The sequence below is a fragment of the Alexandromys fortis genome, unplaced genomic scaffold (assembly GCF_014885135.2).
Source record: "Alexandromys fortis isolate MF-2015 unplaced genomic scaffold, M_Fortis_MF-2015_v1.1 scaffold_21, whole genome shotgun sequence".
NCBI classification, from domain to species: domain Eukaryota; kingdom Metazoa; phylum Chordata; class Mammalia; order Rodentia; family Cricetidae; genus Alexandromys; species Alexandromys fortis.
In genome coordinates this window covers 3,572,660-3,595,968 of record NW_026067905.1, presented here as the reverse complement: position 1 = coordinate 3,595,968, position 23,309 = coordinate 3,572,660, and the positions used below count along the sequence as shown (strand labels likewise).

The window sequence follows — 23,309 nt, the reverse complement described above, 5'->3', positions numbered from 1 at the left end:
GGAAGAAGCCCCACAGCCTATCTTTGTAGGCTGCCTTGTGACTGCTGCTAGGTCTGATTTGGAAGCAGTGGTTCATATGTGACTTGTATGTGTTCAGTGTGTGACTTCACTCTTGCTAGAGCCCCTTGCCAGAATGTCCGTACAATCTGTTTCTTCACTAAGAGTTGAACGTAGGTACATACGTGTGACTATGTATGTTTTCCACACATCCCAGAAGTTAGCAACAGTACCACCATTGGGACCTCACAGTAGCACCAGGTGTGCTGAAATGCAGGAGGCAGGCCAATTCTGTGAGTTCTTGCTGAATGAGGTGATCTTGGCAGCTTCCTGCTCGATAAGCTAGAACAGCAACGGCGGTAGGGCCCTGCCAGCTGTTGGGTTCTCATAGCCGTCCTCTGACATTGCTGAAAGTCTCAGTTTACCAAAGAGGAAACAGGCAGTGTAAGCTGCTGTACCCTGCCCAAAGAAATAAAGATACCCACTGAAGCTGGGCATGCTGGTACACACCTTAATCCCAGGCAGAAGCAGGTGGATCACTGGGAACTCTACCCAGCCAGGCCTACACAGTGAGATCCTGCTATTTGTTTGTTTATTTAAGAAAAAAGATGCCCACTGAGCATCAGCAACTTGACTGATGGCTCCTAACCCTTGCTGTCTGGGTATGGGGTGTGACACCTGTGATGCCAGCAGCCATGGCACTTGAGGATCATTTTAAGATTGAGGCCAATCTGGGCTACTCAGTAACTTCTTTCCAGAAAATAAAGCCGCACACAGGTCCTCTTATGTACAAACAAGAGTTAGTCATACAGTTGTGCTGTTTGATGGCATCAGACTATGATTTCCTGTTGCAACAGCTTCCACAGCCAGACTCAAGGTTGTCTCATGATGAGCTGGCCTTCGTGACTGAGAGCCATTTGTTATTTCAATTGACCGACCCCGGTAATGGTGAGAAATATTATTTGCTGTGCTTCCAGATGTTGGCAGGCAGAAGCACATGGCGCTTGCCTCAGTAGCTTTTGCCTCACGATTTTTTTCTTGCATTCAAGGAGTTACCTGCATGATAATGCCACAACTCTGAGATTCTGTGTCAGCTTACGCTCTCTGAGTCTGTTAGTTCCTTTGCTTGTTCTCATGAAGGTTAAGTTTTCCTGGGCTGAGCCCGAGGTGTAACATTACCTGTTCCGTCTATTTACTCCCGTTTTCTCCTCTGCTTTCAGAGTGGACAAGATTACAACTGAAAGTGCATCAACTAAAGAAACCAATAACATCCCCAACCACAGAGTTCTCATTAAACCAGAGGTCCAAAACAACCAGAAAAATAAGGAAATCAGCAAAATTGAGGAAAAAAGGGCCTTAGAAGCTGAGAAATATGGATTTCAGAAGGATGGCCAAGAGAGACCATTAACAAAAATTAACAGTGTGAAGTTGAACTCTCTGCCCTCGGAATATGACAGTGGGCAAGCCTGCCCACCTCAGAACGTGCACTATAGACCCATCAATGTGAATAGTTCAGATGGCAAAGCAGTGAACGTCAGCTTGGCAGATGTCCGGGGTGGGAGTCACCCAAATGCAGGACCCCTGGCCACAGAAGCTGATCGAGTCCTTCAGAGAACGAACTCAATGCAGCAGCTGGAGCAGTGGATTAAAGTCCAGAAAGGACGGAGTCTTGAAGAAGAGCCCCGAGGGTGCGTACCCTAGCGTGACAGCCCAGTTTCTTTGATGCTTTGGTGGGGCAGGTTGGCTTCAGTTACAGGACTGGTTTGAAGTATGTTTTTGACTTCCCACTGTCATTACTGGGTCAAATGTAAGGACTTTCTGGCTCAGGACAAAGGACAGGCTGAAGTTGAGGGGAGAGATGAGGGAGGTAAAGAGGGCCTCTGTCCTTCCACCTTCACCCTATTTCTCCCCTCCTAGAATTCTGAACTCCTTAGACAAGAAACCTGGGACCCAGGTGTGGTAGCACACACCTGTAATTTCAGTGTTTAGGAATAGAGGCAGGGGGATCTAGAGTTCAAGGCCAGCCAGAGCTACACAATGAAACTGTGTCTCTAAACAAAACCAAGAGATCTCTCTGGGACAAAAGTTGTGGATCAGTGTGCCTCCCGTGCATTAGTTCCAATTCCTGGCACTACAAAAAAGGGAGGGGAAGAAATATCTCTAGTCACTCAACTGTAACCTAATTGTTTGGACAAAGTTCCTGTGTGAAGTGAGAGGAGAGTCTGGCCCTGTGTCATTTTTTTTTTTTCTTTCTTTCTCTCTTTCTTTCTTTCTTTCTTTCTTTCTTTCTTTTTTTGTTTTTTGTTTTTTAAGATAGGGTCTCTAGCTGGCCTGTTAGACCAAGCTGACCTCAAACCCACAGAGATTCGTCTGCTTCCTCCCAGAATGCTGGGATTAAAGTCATGCGCCATCACTGCCTGGCTGTAACTTTTTTCTCAAAACACAATTTATTAGAGAAAGTATGTTTTAAGTGGGTTTTCCACATTACCTTACATGTTTTATGTTGATGATATGGTTTGTGCTGTATATGTACAGTGATTTTCATGGAGATCACTCTGTGATGTTATTGTGACTTCTGAGTCATAGAAAACAAAAAGCCTGAGTCAGATGGTATTCTGGTTTACCGCTGAAACCTGTGAGGCGTGGGAGGACTTTCTAGTTCTGCTCAGTCACAGTGGCCGGCCTGCACTATGGGAAGCTGTCTTCAAGAGCATGGCTCTAAAGCCTGGGTAGACTAGGCTTGTTAGCTCTCCCAAGGCTGCAAACACACACCCCCTGTGAGGTGTTGCTCACCCCTGTCTTCTCCGTCTTCAGCACTCATTTTAGGGTTTTCACAGGAGAGAGTAGTGGATGATAGTGACTTCCAGTCTGTAAGTTGTAAACGTCTACTCTGTAACATAATGGCTGAGTCGTAACAATGAATTATATACTAAAAATTGACAGGACAGATTTCTTTGTTCATTTTTTGAGACAGAATGTTGCTATGTATACCTCTGGCCCGGACCTTATAAGATACCCCCTGCCTCTGCTTCTCCATTGCTAAGATTCAAGGTTGCACCCTGCCCCTGCCCTCCAAGACAGTGTCAGAATTGCAAGTTACATGCAGTCATGTACACGTTCAGTTTGATTTAGCATTTCCATGGTATGTGTGTGTTTTATGTATGTTTGTAACTGTTGCCAATATTTTTTCCAAAGAACTATGACTAAATGTTCAGATTTAACCAGTTACCAGGAACTTACACATTAAATTTAACCAGTTACCAGGGAACTTACACATTAAATTTAACCAGTTACCAGGGAACTTACACATTAAAGAAACAGTGAGATAATTGTTTCACTTCCATATTGGCCACAGTCATATGTAAGCAAAATACTTAATGCACGGATGAGAAAATAGAATTTAATTATTGGATGAGATTACAAAGACAAATCAAGTCTCATATAATGTCCGTAGGAAAACAAATAAATAAAATTTGATTAGACAGAAAAACAGGAAGTAGTTCTGAGGGTCAGAGTGTTCCGAGGCACTCCAGACCACATTCAGGAAATAATTTAGACTGGAACTTTGCCAAGTCGCTTCCTCTCAACTTAAATCTCACTTCAAAGAAAAATCTTTTCCCCAAATGAAATATTCCTTCTGTTATTCCTTGGAAACTACAGCTCCCAGACTTCTCCTGGATCACCTGCGTGCGCGCTGGCCGCGCCCAGGTGAAGACCATTACTCCCAGATAACCTTGCGCCCCCAGTTAAAAGCAAGCGCTCCACGAGGTTTCGCTCTCTCTTGCTCTCTTGGCCCTTTTCTCTTTACCCTTGTGTGTCTGCACGTCCCGCCCTTATCGTGTTCCCCTCTCCCCATTAAACACACCCACGTGGGAACCGCGTGTCTTGTCCTTCCTTTGCGCGTGTCCCGTCTATCCTGTGTTCGTCCACACGCCCGCGCCCGCCCCGCCGCCGTTTTAAAGGAATAATACCTTCCTTGAGTTTAAAAGTGTAGCGAGGGTAGCGGGTTCCTGCAATTTATATTTTCATCTGTGAAGTCTTGGTGTTAGCCAGCCCAGGAGGGTTTTCTAGCCTCTTCTGCGGAGTGCTGCCCCCTCTGAAGCTGACTAGGGCTTTCTTTGCTTCCTCCTCTTTAGGTTCCCCTGAGTGCTTGTGGTGTGGCATTCTTGTCAGATGACTCAAGGCCACTTTGCATCTCATCTGTGTTCCTAAATACACCTCGTCCCCCAAAAACACAAACTTTAACTGCTGAAAGGAAATATCATAATTCATGAAAGAATTTTTTCCATTATGAAAGGCTTTCTTTAATTGCTAAGACCCTGGTAGGAAGCAGGGGAGGTTTAATGTTTAGTTGGATGGTGGGTCCCTGCGCTGCGCCCAGCCCCCTTCCTCCAGCTCCCACTCCCTTCCCCACGCTGCCTCTGAACAGAGCTGCAGAGTGTCTTTGTTAGTAGCAGAGCTGGCCATTGTCCCCCAGGGCGGATCACAGGCAGCTGCTGCTGAATGGGCTCACAGTACTTGCTTCTTAAGCTTTTACTTCAGAGTAAATCACTCTTTGCCCTTATTTGAATTTCTTTGGAACAAAATCACTGAAGTAAATCGTACTTGTGAAAATCAGGCTCCTAATGCTGGATAGCATGTGAGACAGAAAATGAATTTGCTTGTTAATAACTTGTTTTTCTGCTAAGAGTCCCCTAAAGTTTCAAAGATGTCAGAAGACCATTTTAAACTTAACCAAGGCGATGGGAAACGCTGCAGTCAGTAAAGACTAGCAGCTCACGTGACAGTGACTGCTTCAGCAGAACTGTAACCTGTGCTGTTAGTGCATAGGTCCTCACAGTGTGTTTTAAACTGGCGCCGCCTGTCCCTTCTGTGTTGGCATGCTGTGTTAAAGTTGCAGTTAATGCTTCTGTAGTGTGTCTTCTATTTCTTACTTAACTGTGTGAAATTCCTGAAGCAACCTGGGGTGGGTAAGTTGCCTCAGGGTTGGTGTCTCAGCTGAGATCTTGGATGGGATCAGCTTCCTCTGGCTGTAGCACTTCAGAATATATGCCTGTGGGGCTCCCAGCTCTTCTCCCCTAATTTCTGCCTTTCGTGCCATCAGAGAGAAGTGGGGGGATAGAAAGCTGTGTTGGGGAAGGGGCCAGGCGCACCACGTGGCAGAACCACAAATAACTGAACTCTGTTCTGGTCACATGGACTGTTTTCAGCTCCCAGAGCTGCCTGGGTTTGGTCGAAATGCAGGGGTTGTGGGCAGGGGCATTGTCTTGAATTTTGCAGCCTCTGAATGTTGTAACAGGCCAATTATTGGTTCCCAGCTACTCAGTCCCAAAATAACCACACAGAAACTGTATTAATTAAATCACTGCTTGGCCCATTAGTTCTATCTTTTTATTGGCTAGCTTTTACATCTTAATTTAACCCATTTCCATTATTTTATATTTTACCATGAGTCTCGTGACCTACTGACAAGGTTCCAGCATGTCTGTCTCTGGAGGTAGCTCTATGGCTTCTCCCTGACTCTGCCTTCTTTCTCCCAGCATTCAGTTCAGTTTTCCCCACCTACCTCTATTCCCTGCGCAGGCCCAAGACAGTTTCTTTATTAATCAATGGTATTCACAGCATACAGAGGGGAATCCCACATCAGTTGAAAATAGAGAGGAGGAACTAAAATGATGAAGGAAATATTATTCAGGAGAGGTAACTGAAGGGATCAGAGATGTTTTCAGTATTAGTGAAGAATGTGACCTTTTGAGTTCCAGACAACTTCATGATCCAATCTCTTGTAGGCAAGAAAGCACTGTCAGTAAAGGGTCAGTGTGGCTGCTGGGCAATGGGAACACATGAAGGGGCCCAGCCTTCTGCGGCTGTGTGCTTCCTAAGCTTCTGCCTTCATCTTCAGTTTTGTTTTAATTTTCATCGTTGGGTGGGGGGTGGGGTGCCCCAGAGGCCAGAAGGTCAGACGTGGATGTGGATGTCAGAAGAGCAGCAAGCACTCAACTGCGGAGCCGTCTCTCCAGCTCCTGGTGCCTTTAGTTTCAGTTAATTCATTACGGTAGATGAGTAGTTGGAATATTTTTCATGTATAACATGCATGCTTTTAGCAGATTTTTTAAAAGAAGGGATAACTTTTTCTCATTTAACTATAAATATTTGGAAATTGCTGGTATAATGAGTGCGAAAAAGAGAGGGCTGTGTTTTCATTCACAAACTCTTTCTATAATGTCAGACATTAAAGGAATATGGATGTAATAACCTGGCTGGCCTGGAATTTACCATACAGACTGCACTGGCCTTGAGCTCACAGAGATCCAGCTGCCTTTATCCCCCAAGTGTGCCCTTCCCTCCAGCTGTTCCTACTCTGCCTTTCCCTCTTCTGCAGTATTGTTCACAGCCACACAGAGAAGATATTCTATCTACCTAATGAGAATTTCTCATTGAATAACAGTATATAATTTTACATACCAATAGAAACTAAGTATGTAGTTTGCCTCATAGCCCAGTATATACCCAATCCAATGCACTAGGTCACAGTAAAATCTGTTCAGGGACTGTGTGTTTTGTTTTTGTTGTTGAAACAAGATCTCATTGCAACCCAAATGCAACCCGAACTGCTTCAGACCTATTGTATCCCTCCAGAGTGCAGAAATATGCCACCACACATGTTGAGTAGTGTCTATGCATTGCTGCCAGTAACCAGTGTGTGTCAGAGAGCTCTGGAAGAGCCGGAGAGATGGCTCAATGGTAAAAATTACTTGCTGCTTTTCCAGAAGACCTGGTTCAGTTCCCAGCACCCATATTGGGTAGATCACAACTGCCTATAACTCCAGAGTATCTGACACTCTTATGGCCTCCATAGGCTCAGCACATACATGGCATGCGCACACACTAAATTTTTTTAAGTAAGTCTTTAGCTTCCAGTTTATCAGCCAAGGATTCAGATTATTAAAAGTAAAGCAGGGGCTGGAGAGGTGGCTCGGCAATTAAGAGCACTTGGTAGCTCACAGCCATCTGTAACCGTAGTTCCAAGGGATCCCATGCCCTCCTTCTTTTCACCTTCCCCAGTCTCAAAAATGGTGCACATATATGTGCATATATGTATAGCACACTCATACATATAAAATAAAATAAATACAAACACATAAAATATTCTTAAGAACATAGTTAAGTAGATTGCACCTCAGTTTTCACCCCCAGTTGACGTGGTGGCAGCATCTCCAAGCAGCTAACACTGGGAGGAGGCAGCAAAAGTAGGCGTGGTGTGCTGGAAACAGCTGGATTGTGCTCTGTGGGAAAGTACAGCCCCGAGAATTTAGTCTTACATACTCTTTTCGTTTGGTTGTTTGGGGTGTGGGGTTTTTTTTTTGTTTGTTTGTTTGTTTGCTTTTTTGTTTTATGAGGGGATTGTTGTTTGGTTTTTTGTTCGGTTGTTTTAAGGCAGGGTCTTACTATCTTAACTAGTTGTGCAGACAAAGGGGAAGAATTGAGGTTAGTTAGTTCTTGAATATTCCCTTTTTAAATTTTACTTATTTAGGGGGCTGGAGAAATGGCTCAGCGGTTAAGAGGTCCTGCTCTTCCAGAGGTCCTGAGTTCAATTTCCAGCAACCACATGGTGGCTCACAACCACCTATAATGAGATCCAGTGCCCTCTTCTGGCCTACAGACAGAATACTGTATAAATAAATCTTTTAAAAAATTACTTATATGTTAGGAGGTGGGTTTTGTTTTGTCTTATTTTGGGAACAGTTTAGGGGTGAGCAGAGAGTGTTTTTGTTTTGTTTTTAAAGTCAGGGTCTCACTGTATGAACCAGAACTTACAAAGATTCTCCTACCTCTCTACCCATCAAACTGTGGGATTAAAAGCTTGGGTAGTCTCATTACCATCTGAAGTGGGGTAAATACTTGTTCTGCATCAAGCCAAATCCGTTTTGTGGGACTTACCTTCACACATGATTGCCGTAGATTCTGTCTATGGATCTACATTACCAGATGGAGTTTCATTGAAAAGCGTTAGCTTCTGAGCAGTTTATACCTCATATAGCATTTGGCCAGTTGGTCTTCCCTCCCTCCCTTTCTTTTCTTCTTTCTCTTTGTCGGGTACTGAGGTTCAAACCCAGGACTTTGCACCCGCCAAGCAAGTGCGCTGCCCCTAAACTCTGTTCTTTTACAAAAGGCAGCTCGTACTTACTTGCCAGGGCAACTGGAAGTAGTGTCGCTTAAAACTGCAGAAACCGCTCTCTCTGTTTACTGCGTCTTTTTCATGTTTGCAACTTTTTTTTAAATTTTAGAGTAATTTCTTATCAAACATTGCCAAGAAATATGCCAAGCCACCGAGCCCAGATTGTGGCCCGCTACCCTGAAGGTTACCGAACACTCCCAAGAAACAACAAGATCAGGCCTGAGAGCATTTGCAGTGTGGCACCTTCTGGCCATGAGAAGGCTGGGCCCGGAACAGAAGAGAAGCGGCGGTCCATGAGGGATGACACCATGTGGCAGCTGTATGAGTGGCAGCAGCGCCAGTTTTACCACAAGCAGAGCACCCTCCCTCGGCACAGCTGCCTGAGCAGCCCCAAGGCCATGGGGAAGCCTCCTGACCAGACGATGCACTCCATCCCCACATCACCTTCCCATGGGTCTGTAGCTGCTTACCCGGGATTCTCCCCGCCACGAACATATAGGTCAGAAGTGTCCTCGCCCATCCAGAGAGGAGATGTCACGGTAGACCGCAGGCACCGGGCGCATCACCCTAAGGTAAAAGACTAATTTTATGTTAACTCCATGCTTAAGGATGTTGTATTTTCTTTCTAATACACTGTTTGAAATTAAGTTTGAGGAAAGAGAATGGGAAGTTAACAAGGCTGTTTTTGTCTTTAAAAAATTAAAATTCTGTCAAAATCCCATGTGTAGAATCCCATCCTAAGCTTTACATGTTTCTCTAATGCTTTTATTTTGAGACAGGATCTCTGCATTGCCCAAGCTGGGTTCACACTCCAGATGCTCCTGCCTCAGCTTTTTTAATAACTTGAACTATGGGTTTGGGCTTCAAGACAGGGTTTCTCTGTTGCTTTGGACCCTGTCCTGGAACTCACTCTGTAGATCAGGCTAGCCTTGAATTCAAAGATCCACCTGCCTCTGCCTCTGGGATTAAAGGTGTGTACCACCACCACCTGGTTTAGCTACTCTTCTATTGCTGTGGTAAAACCTGATGCCCAAGGCAGCTTATTGAAGGAAGAGGGTTCAGGCTTACAATTTAATAGCAGTCCATCAACATCACAGAGAGGAAATGACATCAGGAAGCAGAAGCAGCAGAGAACTTACATCTCAAACTCCAAGCAGGGGGAGGAAGCAGCGTGAGAAGGGCTGGTGGTTTTCGAAACCTCAAAGCCCATCCCTGGGGACATACTTCCTCCAGGAAGACCAGACCTCCTAAACCAATCCAAACAGGGCCCACGCACACGGCTATGGGGGGGGGGGGGGGACACTTCATTCAAGCCACCACAGGACACCACACCCAGCAGAGTATTCTGCCCGCTGACTACATTCCAGTTCACACTGGGGTTGGGGGAAGAATATGTATACTTGTAGGTGTGCGTAGCCACGTGTGGAAACCAAGTTCAATGTTGAACATCTGCCTCTGTCACTGTCCACCTTATTCTTTGGGACAGGGTCTCTCACTGGACCTGCATTGGCTAACTGCCTGGCCAGCCACTGCCTCCCAGCACTGAGATGAGAGATGTTTGTGGTCACACGTAGTTGTTTTTATGTGGCTGGTAGGGATCAGAACTCGGCTCTTCTTACTGGTAAATACAGCCAGCACTTTACCGACTGAGCCAGCTCCCCAGACCACGCTTGTTCATTTTTATTGACTTTTTGTATGCTTGACAACTGTACCTTCCCACTGGCATGCCTGCAAGCTCGCTCTGTCTTTATTAAGGGCAAGAGTATTGACTTCACCTCTAACCAAATACTTCACTCTAACCAAATAGCTGTCTGGCATTGAGATCTCTTACAGACTCATATTCATTATTAGTATCTAGCAGTATTTAGCAATATACTTAAAATCAAAATGTTTGGAGACTGAGAAATGGATGGTTAAGAGCACATACTGCTCTTGGAGAAAGCTCTTTGGTTAACTCCAGCTCCAGGCGATCTGATACCCTCTTGTGGCCTCTGTGGGTACCACACGCAGACACACACACACACACACACATCTTAAAGAAAAACAAAGAAGCTGTTAAGGGCCCTGGCTTGTATGCTGAGAATCAAGCATGGGTCCCTGTACTTCGTGGGAAAGTGCTTTGTCATCGGGCTGTATTGCAGCTTCGTAAATCCATGTGGAATCTAAATGTTCATTTGTGGGCTGGAGAGATGGCTCAGAGGTTAAGTGCTCCGGTTGCTCTTTCAGAGGTTCTGAGTCTGTTTCCATCAAGCACGTGGTGGCTCACAACCATCTGTAATGAGATCTGGTGCCCTCTTCTGGCATCAAGTCATACATGCAGGCAGAACACTGCATACATAATAAACAAACAAATAAATAAATCTTTAATAAATTTAAAAAAAGGTTAGTTTGCCTCCCAAAGAAAATGCTCAGTTCGAACCTTTGCTTTTCACTGAGACCAACTTCTCACTTTGATATGCACTAGGAATGTTCTGTGTGCATTCCAGTTTTATTACATGTGATAATAGAAAATGATGTGTAACAAAAAGTTGATTCAGTAAAATTAAGCTGGGTGTGGTGGTACACACGTGCAGTCCCAGACCCAGGAGGCTGAGGCAGGAAGATCACACAGCTGAGGGTCAGTTGGGTTATACGTTGTAAATTCGTCTTTAAAAAAAAAATAGATTTAAAAGTGTCTCAAGATGATTCTTTGTATGTGTGCAAGCCTTTTTCAGACAGGATCTCTTACTGACCTAGAACTTTGCCAAGTAGGGTAGGTTAGTCCATGAGCCCCAGGGATCATCTGTCTCCCTTGTCCAGAACTGGGATGTTTTTCCTAAATGTGAGTTCTAGGGATCAAAGCCCTTGCCCTGTTTTTTAGAACAGGTTATGATATACTCCAGGGTGACTTCAAACTTGCCATATAATGGAGGGTAACCTGAGTTTCCTATCATCCTGCCCCCACCTGCCAAATTTTAGAATTACAGGCATGAGCCCTTTTCCCGAGCTCTTTCCTTTGTTTTTCAGTTTTTAAGCAGGAAGTCTCATAATCAAGGAGGTTAAGTGAATCTGCTAATTAATTTGTTTTTGTTTTTAAAGACAGGGTCTCTCTGTGTAGCCCTGGCTGGCCTGCAACTTGCTCTGTAGACCAGGCTGGCCTTGAATTCATAAAGATCCACCCGCCTCCTGAGTGCCGGGATGAAAAGGCATGCACTACCACTGCCCAGCCAAAATTCTTAATTGTGAATATATAAGATCAATTATTTCTCCAGGTATTATTTGCATTAATAGTGCAGAAACCCTAGGGACAAGAGTGATCTAAAAGCAGGTATGAGAAACCAGCCAAACAGTAAAATTTGCAAAGCTGTCCAGCTGTTTTGCTCCTGCCATTGGTTTTCTCTAAAGAGTGTGAAGCAGGGCCAGTGAGATGGTTGAGCAGGTAAAGATGCTATGTAAGCCTAGCGACCTACATTCACATAAAGGTGGAAGGACAGAGCCAGTGCCACAGAGCTGTCCTCTGACCTCACGTATGCATGGCCCAGACAGCAAACACATACACAGTAACAATAATAATAAATAAAACTATGTGTCTATGGGCCCAGGCATAGTGGTTCACGCCCATATGGATAGCACCCGGGGAGTGGAAACTAGTAGGTTAGGAGATCAAGTGTGAGGCCAGCCTGAGGTCCATGAGGTCCTGTCTCAGAAAAAACAACAGCAGCACGCACACGCGCGCACACACGCACTCACACAGTCCTGAGAACAGGAGACAGAGTGCTGCTGAGCCAGTTTTCGTAGAATCGCTCTTTTTATTTGCATCTGTATTTTAGTCAAGTAAGGAATGTTGGTGTGCCTCTCATAAACACTAATGACAGTTGTAATTGGTATTTTGTAATTAAATTTAAGATCATTCATCAATAACATTGAATGTTCCCCACTGAGTTATATGTTGTCTCTGTTTCCTAGCATGCCTATGTACCTGACAGAAGGTCAATGCCAGCTGGCCTGGCCTTAGCGGCTGTTAGTCCCCAGAGCCTCCAAGGCAGAACGGTGAGTGTGATAAGTTTGCTTATCATTTGCCTACTTTATTTGCTGCCCAGAAAGGCGTGAAGCTGACATGGCTTCTAAGTGTGAATTCTCAGACGTCACCTGCAGAAGAAAACAGCACTACCTTTGTGATACAGATTGTACAGCGAAGATTGTAGACTCATTTAGTCATGTCAACATCTTTTTTGCCTTCCCCTAAATGCCCGAATAAAGGAGAAAGTTCAAAGTTTACTATTTAACTCTGGGTTTTTGATTTATTGCCCCCTTTATCTTCAAAATAAAAGCCAGGCAGGCTTGGTGGTATAGAGAAAAACGGCTGTGAGTTAAGGCCAGCCATGACTTCCTAGCATACAAAACTACTTAGTTGAAGTTTTGTTGTTGTTGTTTTGTTTTTGATGTTTTGTTTCTTAAAAGCCCAAGTAGCTCAGTGGTGAGCGCTTGCACAAGATATACTAGACCTGGATTCAAGACCAGCCACCCCTATACCAGTGGTTCTCAACTTGTGGGTCTCGACCCCTTTGGGGTTGCATATCAGATATTTACATTATAATGCATAACGGTAACAAAATTACAGTTATGAAGTAGCAACGAAAATATGGTTTAGGTTCCCCCCAAGCATTAGGAAGGTTGAGGACCACTCCTTACACACACACTGACTTTGGAGTGATAATTAGAAGTCCAACCAGCATCTGTCTGGCCACATAACAGACCTTCTGATGTCTTTTCCCTGTGCTTTTGTTTTATTCTGAGACCAAGTCTTGATAGAATGTGCAGCCAGCTTGGTATGGGTCGTTGTTCTTGCTTGGCCTCCTCAGTGTTGGGATTATGTGAACATACTGCCTGCCTCACTTGGCTTTTCTGTGAAGTTTAATATAAATCAGCCACTTTAGAGCCAAAACTCCATTGACTTATGTATTTACACAAAGAAAGACTATACATGATGATGGTTCATGCCTTTAATCCCAGCATTCCAGAGGCTGAGGCAAGATTGAGAGTTGGAGGCCAGCCTGGGATACAGGAGGGGAGAATCAGACAAAAAACCTCAGCAAGTATATTTTCTATTATTTGAAGTGAGGATCTTTCATATCAGTTACTCAATTTTTTTTTTTTTTAAAAAGTGGCTTTTTCTTTGCTTTGGCTTGTTTTTTGTTGTTTTGTTTTTAGGCAAGGTCTTGACCTAGCAGTCTTCCTGATGCAGCCTCTGGAATACTGAAATTACATCACCAACACTGCTGGATGCTTTTTTGGGCTACTCTATTGTCAATAGATTAGTCCTGTTTGCTTGGGGATGTGATTTTTAACACATTAGGATTGATGATGATGATTATCTAAAATTCTCTTCCTACAGTAATCAAAACAAACTCATCTCTTTTTTTACAAATGTCATATTTCATCATACACATTTAGATAATAGGGAAATAGTTCCTGGATTTAAAGTGATTGCCATGTGTTTACTAAAGATAGTGAATATATTTTATTAAAAACCAAAAACTAAGTTGTCGTGGTGGTGCACACCTTAATCCCAGCACTTGGGAGACAGAGGTGGGCTGATCTCACAAAGAAATCCTGTCTCGAAACAAAACAAAATCAAAACAAAACAAAAACAAAAAAAACCAAGCACTGTTAAATGCTAGATTGTGGATCAATCAGGCAGAAGCAGGGCTGTCTTGGAGTAACTGCTGGCTGTCTGATATTTTCTCTTCCACTCTGCTCCCTCTAGTGGCTGTTCAGGATCAGGTTTATTTACCATCACCCCTGCCCTTTTCCAGCCAATAGTGCCTTTCTTTTTTTGGCCTCAAAATATGACTGTGCAGCTACCTTATAGTCTTCTGTCCTTTTGAAAATGCTATCATTTTAGTCCATACACAAACTAGTTTAGCTTGGATTTTCTGTCAGAAATCAACATGAAGTTTAGAATATTCCAGTCTACCAGAGTATAACAGTCCCTTACTCTACCCTCAAGACCTCGAAAGCAGAGCATGACGATCAGGGGATAAAGCCACAAGGTGCCCTTCTGAGTTCAGAGCAAAAACAGATGGGCTTTTATTTTCTCCCCACTTACTGCAGTTTGAAGTCACACGCCCTGAACACTGTCGACTGTTAACTATAAAAGCCCGTTGCCTTCTTTCCGTATGTGGCCACCTTCCTCTGAGGGGCCAGTGGGAAGGTGTAGTTTACTTCAGTGACGCTGTGCCTGTCAGAAGGCAGTACTGAAACCATGCTGTGGATCTCCAAAAGACCTTCATGGTATAGAAAATGGGGCACAACAGCAAATGAGCTGGGCATGGGCAACGTGAGCTCAGCCACGCCCGGCCTGGGACGTTAGGGGAAGAGCCCCTTTCCCCACCCTCATGCTCTGCAGATGTGAAGGGGTTCACCCACTGTTTGTTGAAAGCCTTCCTCCTCGGGATTCATAGTAACCACGGGGGAACCAGAGTCTCCCGTTTCCAGAGGGGGTGTGCAGGCTGGGTGCTGGGGGACACTCAGAGCAGTATTTACTTTCCTGTTTTCCCCCCTAAAAAGTAGGACTGACATTTTAGTCGTAAGAATGCTGCAGAAGCTCTATTGGCGACATGACCCAAGGTGACTAGCCTCACACACCGAATCTTAGAGTTTGGAAATAACACCCAAGTTTTACATCTCTGAAATGCAATTCTTTTTATTCACTTGTTCTTTGAAATGGTGTGGGATGGGCCAGCCTTGTTTTGTTGCTGGAAGTGTCTTAGGTGTGGTGTAAGCATCCTGCTGACATCTTCCACGAGCAGCTTAACGGTTGTTAGCAGTTCTCTGTGCAAAGCGTGATGGTTGGGTTTGTGAAATACTCTGGAGAGTTCTGAGAAAATGCCTGCATCCCCTGTTGTTTTGCTGTAAAGTAACACTATTCCTTCTGTCTCTCTAGATGGCTATGCATTTATGTAGGACCTATCATAGTGCCTAGGCACTATGATGCCAACCGTAAGAGGAAACTTGCCAAGAAATCTTGGTTTAATGTCTGTCACTTAAGACAACAATTAATCTGTTTTCCACTGTTTGGATTCTTAAATTGTACTCCTTCAGCCAGAGGAGCTTACGCTGCTGCTCATAAAGCTGAGACGGCAGCAAGCGGAACTGAGTAGTATCCGGGAGCATACCTTAGCACAGCTCATGCAGCTGAAACTTGAGGCCCACAGCCCAAAGGTCAGCTATGAAGACGTGTGTCGGGCGTCATCACTCATCAATGCATCCTGTGTCCTTGGTGTCTAGCATGAGCCTGTACCATCCTCGCAGGGACATGACAGTCTCCTATTGACCCTTTGAGAATTCAGCTCATTTTCATGGCTGTACAGTCGAGAGAACACAGCTGGTTGGGAGGAGGAAGGAGGGAGCTCAGTGAGGTCTCGAGACAGTGCCGCTGTTCAGTACATACTATGACTTCCACAGCTGATAGGATAGTAAGGTACCGAAAGCCTGTGTTCACACGAAGCAGTAAGCTGAAAATTCATCATAAACCCTTGTGCTTATGGGGAAGAAGTGAAGGCATAATATTTCTCAGCTCCCACATGTGGTCCCAGCACTCAGGATGTGGTACAGGAGGATGGGGAAGTTGGAAGCCGGTCTGAAATCTCTCAAAGGGTTAATAGCTTCTGTGTGTGTGAGAGAGAGGAGGGAGGGTGTGAGGCTTCTACCTGCTAAAGCCATTGCAAGCGTTTTCCTACTTAATAACTCAGTGTCTATAATTTTACACACTTGGTGATGTCATCTGTGCCCTGACAGCATGTTTGTGAAGGTTGTGTGCTGTGATGTTACGCTCTTTTGCTCATTACCAACTGACCTTTTGATGATTTGCTCTTTGTCCCTCTTTCCTTGACTGATGGCTGCTAGAATGAAATTCTTTCACATCATCTTCAAAGGAACACCATATATTTGGATCATCAGGTGGGGTTTGTAGAATTTTCTTACTATCACACCAAGTAGAACTTAATGATTATAGTACAATTTGTATGGCTACTTAAGGATCTTAGCAACAACAACAACAATAATAATAATAGCGTGACTTCTACAAGTGACAGTCAAGAGCACTGACCAAAAGCCAAAAGGCATTTGTGAGGGTCATTGGAGGATTCAGAGACCGAGTCACCTAAGATCACGAGCCTATATGCTCTCTGTTTCTTTCCTTATATCTCATGACAATGCTGACGAAGTGAGCTTTATCAGAGCTGGGAGCAGCCAGTGAAGGAACACTGTGAAGGATGTCCCACTGGCAGCTTGGGGGGGGGGGTGCAGTAGTTCTGGATTCTGCATGGAGTTTGCTGGAGACCCCCTTTAGTTGCCCGTGCTGCCTCCTCCCACCATTCAGTCTTTGCCCAGTGTGCAGAGCCGGTTTCACAATGGCCTATGGTTCTCCCCATTGCCTCAGTGGTGGGTGACCAAGGGGAGTGACTGCAAGTGAAAGGCATGGTGACTCATGCCTGATTCCTGAGCTGTAGACTGAGACCATATCTCATGAAAAGTATTGGGAAACCAGGATTGTCCCAGGTTGTAGTGTCTTAGACACTAAGTGGGCCTTGGTATCTTATCAGACATAATTTCTGCTAACAAATGAATTCTTTAATGCAGATCAAGCTAAGCCTTCCTTTGATTTGTCTTAAAATGTATAGATTTGAGTGTTTTACCAAATAAGTTCCTATAGGAAATGTTATAAGACAGGTGTTTACAAATTCAAAGAAAATGATAAATGCAGCTCTATAGATTCAGTTTTAAAGATTTTATGCCGGGACAACCCTTTGTAGACACGTTCAGTCATTTCATTTTAAAGAAGCACACTTTCTTAGCATGTGATTTACATACTTCCCATTTTTCCATGATTTTGCCTATTGGAGTGCTTCAGAAATCAGCATTTTTCTACCCACGTTCAGATCTTCATTGCAGAGCCTGGGCTGATTGACAGCAGTATAATAAAGATGCGTACCTCACATTCTAAAAAGCTTATGGGCAGCCAACTGTCTTTAAACTTCCTCTGCACTATAAACTAGCACACATGACAAGGTAGCCCACGGCCCTGGCACAGCAGTTCAGAGGCAGGAAGATCAAAACTTCATGACTGACTAGCTGTCACAGAAAAGTTTACCCGACTAATAAATAACCGAGCCAACCATAGATTATCTGAAAACCTGTGGGGTATTATAAAAGTAGCGTAAGCATGAATCAGGTTACCGAGGCCCTTTGAGAATAAGCCCAGTGGTTTGCTGTGGCTTATTGGTAATCTCAGTAAAGTCTGTTGTGAAGTTACGGGGACAGAACTTTGGGGATTGCCTGACAGAGGAGTCTGCCACACCCAGCACTGGTCCGGAGATGCTTTTCAGTCCAGTACCCGGTTCCCAGAATGGCGCAGATGCCATCTCAGGCTTGTGTGCCATCGTAGTCTCTAGGCCTGCGGTTATGCCATGCTAGTATCCCGTTGTAGTACAGTGAGATGTGGTCATCTATGTCTCTGTCAGCAGAGCTGTCAAGGAATTTGCCCTTTCTTGGATTCTGGAACAGTTACATTAGCTCCACTTTTAAATTTTATAATAAGAATAGTTATAAAAATGGATGTTTTGAGTGATACTTTGCCTGTAAATCTAACTACTTCTGATAATAAACATGTGGCTATTTTTAGATACCAGCTAAGATTAAAACTTTTATGAACAGAAACTCATGTATGTCTAAATGTGTATAACCTTGAGATCACCTTGGGGTTCGGCAGATGGCTCAGTTGGTAAAGTGCTTGTTGGCCATCCCCAGAGCCCAGCATAGGGAACACACTTGTAATCCCAACACTACTGTGGTAGAGATAGGCGGTCCCTGGAGCAGTCTGGCCAGCCAGCCTAGCCAAACCTGCAAGCCTCGGGTCCTTGCAGGCTTCAAAAGGTGGGTGGGGTCCCAAGATGGATGGTCCTGAGAGAAAACAGTGTTTGCCCCCTAGTTCAGACGCATACACATTCACAAAGGGTTACCTAAAGAAAAAAATACGTTTAAAAATTGTTTCTAGTGATGTATTGAAATGAAAATTTTTGAACTGCATGATGCATTGGATGTAACTATTGCTATACAGTATGTAAAAATGATTATGATAATTTTAGTTTAGTAGAGTTTCTCATTCAGCTCAAACCTTTGGCAGCTGTCTGTCTGGTTCCTGCCAGTAACTTGTTTGAGCTGACCAGGTATGTTATTTTTGCAGGCAGTTTTGGGTGTCTGGGATTTATAGATTGACTCATGGTTTTATAGAACCGCAAATTAGCAGATCAGAGGAAAAGGCTCTGAGCAAACTCTAAAGTACACACCTCAAGGAGCGTGTTCTGGCTGACTCTCCCTCTCAGCTCCTGCTGGTCCCCACTCCCATTAAGTAGAAGCGATCAATACAGCCTTCCTCTGGCCTTCTGTAGGTGCCACGGCCACCCAAAGGAAAACTTGAATTCATTTAAATTCTATTAATTTCTAACATGATTTGTGAAAATAGAGCCAGAAGATATCCCCTGAGCTACTTCAGAGGTGAAAAGAGGGAGAAAGACGTTGAGCGCCCAGGCTGAAGAGCTTGCCTCCTGGTCTCAGTAGCTTGAGCGCTGGAACATGACTTCTCGTCTCTCCTCTGAGGACAGGTGGCTACTGAAATGGGTGTGGTGGTCCATACCCTTACTCCCAGGGCTCAGGAGCTGAAGTGCTAGGGTTGCTGGGAGATGCATATAGTAAGTTGTAGGCCTGCTGGACTACACCCTTAGACCCTGTCTCACAAAATTAAAACATAGAGAACAAGAGCTGTCCAGTTCTGTGCTGGACTTCTCTCTCCTGCTCTCTGCTTTCCTCTGAAATGCACTCTCACAGATTGTTAGACAGCACTGTAGGAAACTACTTGAGATCTGTATTTTTAGTGCTATTGTTATTTACTCTCTGGGAATTCCATACTTGTGTATGTTGTATTTCACTCATCTCCACTCCCCCAGGCTCCACTCCCCACATCTCCCTCTCAACGCCATATTTCCATAACCCATTGAGTCAGTGAGCTCCTCTCATTTGGTTCTTCCAACCCTCCCTTTCCGTTCTAAGAGCAGTGAAGAGAGAGGATTTAGATGTTTCTCTTTCTTTTCCCCCAATCTTCCTGCCCCTGCCAACTTTCAGGGAAGACAGAACTAACAGAAGCTAGCATATTGGGAGTGGTGGTTCAGAGAAGACAGAAAGCAGCAACATGGGCGAGCACCAGGCAGCAGGGGCTGGCGTCAGGAACTACAACCTTTTACAGTATATCTTCTCAAACAGTATTAAATGCTTAGGAGGTGGCAAGAAAGTCACCTTTAATACTGCTTTCTTCTAAATTTTCTATTAGATTTTTATTTTAATGTGTGTGCTTCACCTGCATGTAGCTAGGCACACCACGTTTGTGTCTCCAGAAATCTCTTATTTCCTGCCTAGCTATTTGGCCATTCACCTCTTTATTAAACCAATCAGAAGATGCCTTGGGCAGAGGCAGGTCTTTACAGTGTACATAAAGACTAACCCACAACAGGAAATGATACCAAGGTGAGAGCAAAATGCGAACAGGGAACAAAAACCGTAGGTACCCTGGACTTCTTCCTGTTAAACTTTGACAAATGAGCAGACAGTGAGGAAGTTATAGGACTTCACTGGGTAATCATCCTGGTGAACCCGACAGGAGTTGGCCCCACCCTTTAGTGTCCTAGGTCTGAGACTGGCTGCCGCTACCCTGAGGCTGTGTTTGCATACACAAGCACTGGGTGGGTTAAGTACCAGTACTGCTGCAAAGATGAACTGATGAGATGTGGAGAGAGGGCTCAGTGGTTGAGAGTACTGGTTGCTCTTCCAGTACCCAATGTGGCAGCTCACAACTGTCTATAACCCCAGTTCCAGGAAATCTGATGCCTTCTGGATTCTGCATGCACGTGCGGCACAGATATGCATGCATGCAAAACACCTACACACATAAAACAAAATTAATTAAAAGATGTTCTCAGTGAGCTCTCTGGCACAGGCCCAATATTCCCAAAAGTCAACGTCTTCGTCTGTGGCTTTTACCCCTGGCAAAAACACTAAAAGCAAAGAGTAAATAGGATGGCAAGGAGAGTGTGAGTCATTCTGTCCAGGTGCCTTTTGGAACAGACTGCCCCATGGCTGAGTTCTTGTATCTGCAGCGATCCCCAGGTTGCACAGGCGAGTTTCCTGGGAATTGTGTCCATGGGTGAGGGCCCACTGCCCTAAGTAGGCTTTAGGTTCAGAAGTTCAGATTATCCTGTGCATTGCAATGTTTTATCATCTATCCTAATATAGAGTCATTAATTGGCTCCATTGATGGAGGAAAGATCCGGCTGCAGCACTGCACCAAGTGAGGCTTTTATGGCCTCTGTAGTACAGGATAGTCATGTGTGGCCATGTTGTGGCCTCTGTAGTACAGGATAGTCATGTGTGGCCATGTACTCTGCAAATGCTGTGGGCAGTGCACTCCTAAAACCTGGGGGAATAATCATAAACACCTGCCTGCTTAGAAATGCTGAAAATTTTGTTAGCCATTTACTCTCCATTTTGGAACGCTTGTCTTTTGGATGCTTTGGCTAACTACAAAGCCCGCTGCATGAAACTGTACTTTTCTAGAAGGTAGAAATATAGCTGGAAATGTCAGTCAGTGCTTTCAGCCTGCCCTGGTAGGAGCTCAGGAGTTACTGAGTCCTTGCTGAATGAGTTTTATTTTAAATGTCCTTGAGTGGGGGCCTGGGGAGATGGCTCAACAGTTAAGAGCACTGGCTGCTCTTTCTGCCATCCTGAGTTCAATTCCCAGCAAGCACATTATGACTCACAACCATCTGTAATGAGATCTGGTGCCCTCTTGTGGCATGCAGGGATACATGCAGGCAGAACACTATATACGTGATAATCTTAAGAAAAATTTTAAAGCCCTTAAATGATTCTACGCATATATGATTATACTGTGAGAAAACCCGAATGTATAAAAATGCCTAGAGTGTATGAAAATGCCTATTAAGACTAATTTTAATAAAATGTGTTATCTAAGTGATAAGAACGTTGGGTATTATAAAATTTTAATATCCTTAGAGAACTAATTTTTTTCTGACTAGTCTTAAAAAGAACTGGCATTTGGTTTCAGTTTTATTAGTGAATAGAGTTAAACAGTATTGTTTTACTCCTTCTAAATCCACAGATTGTCGCCCTCTAGAAAGTTTACTGTCTTTTTATATTTAATGCTTTGCCATCTAACATATGTGGAAGTGGCTGTTAATTGGCTGTATTGATTAAAGTAGACGTGATTTAGCACTGTCGTAGTTAGGCTTATTTTATAACCGTTGGTGTATTTTATAGCTTTAGGTGCTTGCTTGAAATTATTGGTGTGGATTAAGTCTGTGCAACCATGGGGTGAAATGTAAGCCACTGCTGCTAGGAAGATACTAAAGTAGAGGATATATTTACAGTGTCGTCTTTCAAATCTACCTGTGCTGTAAACTGATGTTTGCTGTATGCTCCTCCTGATTTGAAATAGATGAAAGAAAATGAACCTATTATCACCATGGTTCACACAATGATTGAGAACTCGGCGCTAAGACCACAACTGTACCAACAAGTAAGGTCTTGGTCAGTGAATGACACTGCATCGTCACCTGCAAAACCCCCCAGTGACAGCCCTGTCTGTCCTCAGACCTCCTCATGACATCGGTGTCTTCACATTTTGTTTCTGTCTGTCTGAGAAGCCACACTTCATCCATGGGCCCCAAGATGCTGTGGTACCCTGAGCATGGCTTTGCTGAACCCTTGCCGTTGACTATCCCATGTGTCATCTTCCTAAGGCTTTTGTTTACATCCTGTGGTCGATAGATACTTGGAGGTCTGCAGTACACTTAGCTGAAGTTACTAGGTTTCTGTGTGTTAACTCTGAAGGCATTGCAAATGCTTGGCAGGGAGAAAGATTTGAAAACCTGTTTCCTTTGAAGCACAGCCCTGCAAACCTTTGCAAGTCCAGAGTTTGTTCATTCCACCTGTCTGGGAGGTGGTGATCTGGTTTCTATACTGATGGAGTGGAGCCTAGCCCACGGTTGTAACATAGGAGGGCTGTTGGTTCCCCTGTATTAGCATTCCTGTGCATCCATCCGGGCATTTACTCCCCTTCCTGCTCCTTTCTTGCACATCCCCAGTGTGTCGGGGAGTTGGCAGGCTTTGCCCTAGGAAGCTTGGTAACCTGCAGATCTGCAAAGGAAGTCGCGTTCCTATCCATTGCTTCCACTTATTATTTATCCATGGTCTAAATGTTCCTGGCTCTGTGTTCAACGGCATCAGCTTCTTCCACTTCAGCCCCCTCCAGTTCTCCAGTTCTCTGGGCAGTGGCCTGGTAGAGTATTTTTAAACCATAACAAAGAAGAAAGAATTAACTCACATGAAAAATGAATATGGATCCTAATTCAAATGTGAGAAGCACCAGATAAAGGAAGCTTGTGAAAGGCCCAGGTGCCTCTGTCTTTGAAGTGTGCTTGTGGGCAGGGCACAGGACTGCTTGATGCCGAGAGGTTAGGCCTCCTCTGGGCCCAGTTTTCAAAATGTTTAAATGGCTGAAAACATCTTTAATTCGCAAGAGATGACCAAAATACTAAATATTTAAAGTTAAGCAGCTTTACTTGAAGAAAACGGAAGGGACACCTTACCTTTTAGTGTAACTGTACACATGTATAGCACAGCCCTCCATGGTGCATGTGTGAACATCAGAGGGCATCTCCAGGCTCCAGCTCAGTTCCCCAGCTCAGAGGCAAGGGCTTTACCTACTGAGCCATCTCTCCACCTCTATAGTTTTGTCCTGGGACTGCTATCTCCTAGTATCTGGGATGATACTGCCCAGGCCACCAAGCCTGGCTGAGACCACCTTAATTTGCATATTCTCTTAGGTGGCCTCCTGAAAACCCACCTGGACAGAGGGATTTCTCCAAATTGACCAAATATCAAAGATCTAAAGTTCAGTAGTAAACAAGTATTAAATTATTGTTTTGTTTTATCATTTTATGTGTGTGGGTGGTTGGCTTGTGTCACATGTGTGCCTAGTGCCTGAGGAGGCCAGAAGAGGGCATCAGAGCCCCTGGAACAG

At 44.4% G+C, this 23,309-nt stretch overlaps 1 protein-coding gene and 1 long non-coding RNA gene across 15 annotated transcripts in view; one reads left to right on the top strand and one right to left on the bottom strand.

Annotated features, from left to right (window-relative positions):
• Positions 1 to 23,309, top strand: part of Plekha5 (pleckstrin homology domain containing A5) — a 162,789-nt gene that overhangs the window by 111,454 nt on the left and 28,026 nt on the right. For 9 of the 14 annotated variants that reach the window (XM_050135174.1, XM_050135175.1, XM_050135178.1 and 6 more), the window contains 4 exons: positions 1,218 to 1,685; positions 8,286 to 8,748; positions 12,122 to 12,205; positions 16,064 to 16,117. In XM_050135174.1, coding sequence (XP_049991131.1) covers positions 1,218 to 1,685; positions 8,286 to 8,748; positions 12,122 to 12,205; positions 16,064 to 16,117 — 1,069 coding nt within the window. Of the gene's footprint in view, positions 1 to 1,217; positions 1,686 to 8,285; positions 8,749 to 12,121; positions 12,206 to 15,259; positions 15,380 to 16,063; positions 16,118 to 21,722; positions 21,804 to 23,309 lie in introns of all 14 variants that reach the window. The other 5 variants (XM_050135177.1, XM_050135176.1, XM_050135183.1 and 2 more) reach the window with 2 other exon arrangements.
• LOC126497298 (uncharacterized) lies at positions 3,384 to 7,683 on the bottom strand. The gene is made up of 2 exons (XR_007590568.1): positions 3,969 to 7,683; positions 3,384 to 3,631 (listed from the first exon to the last, which is right to left on the bottom strand). It is a non-coding gene; the product is annotated as an uncharacterized lncRNA (long non-coding RNA).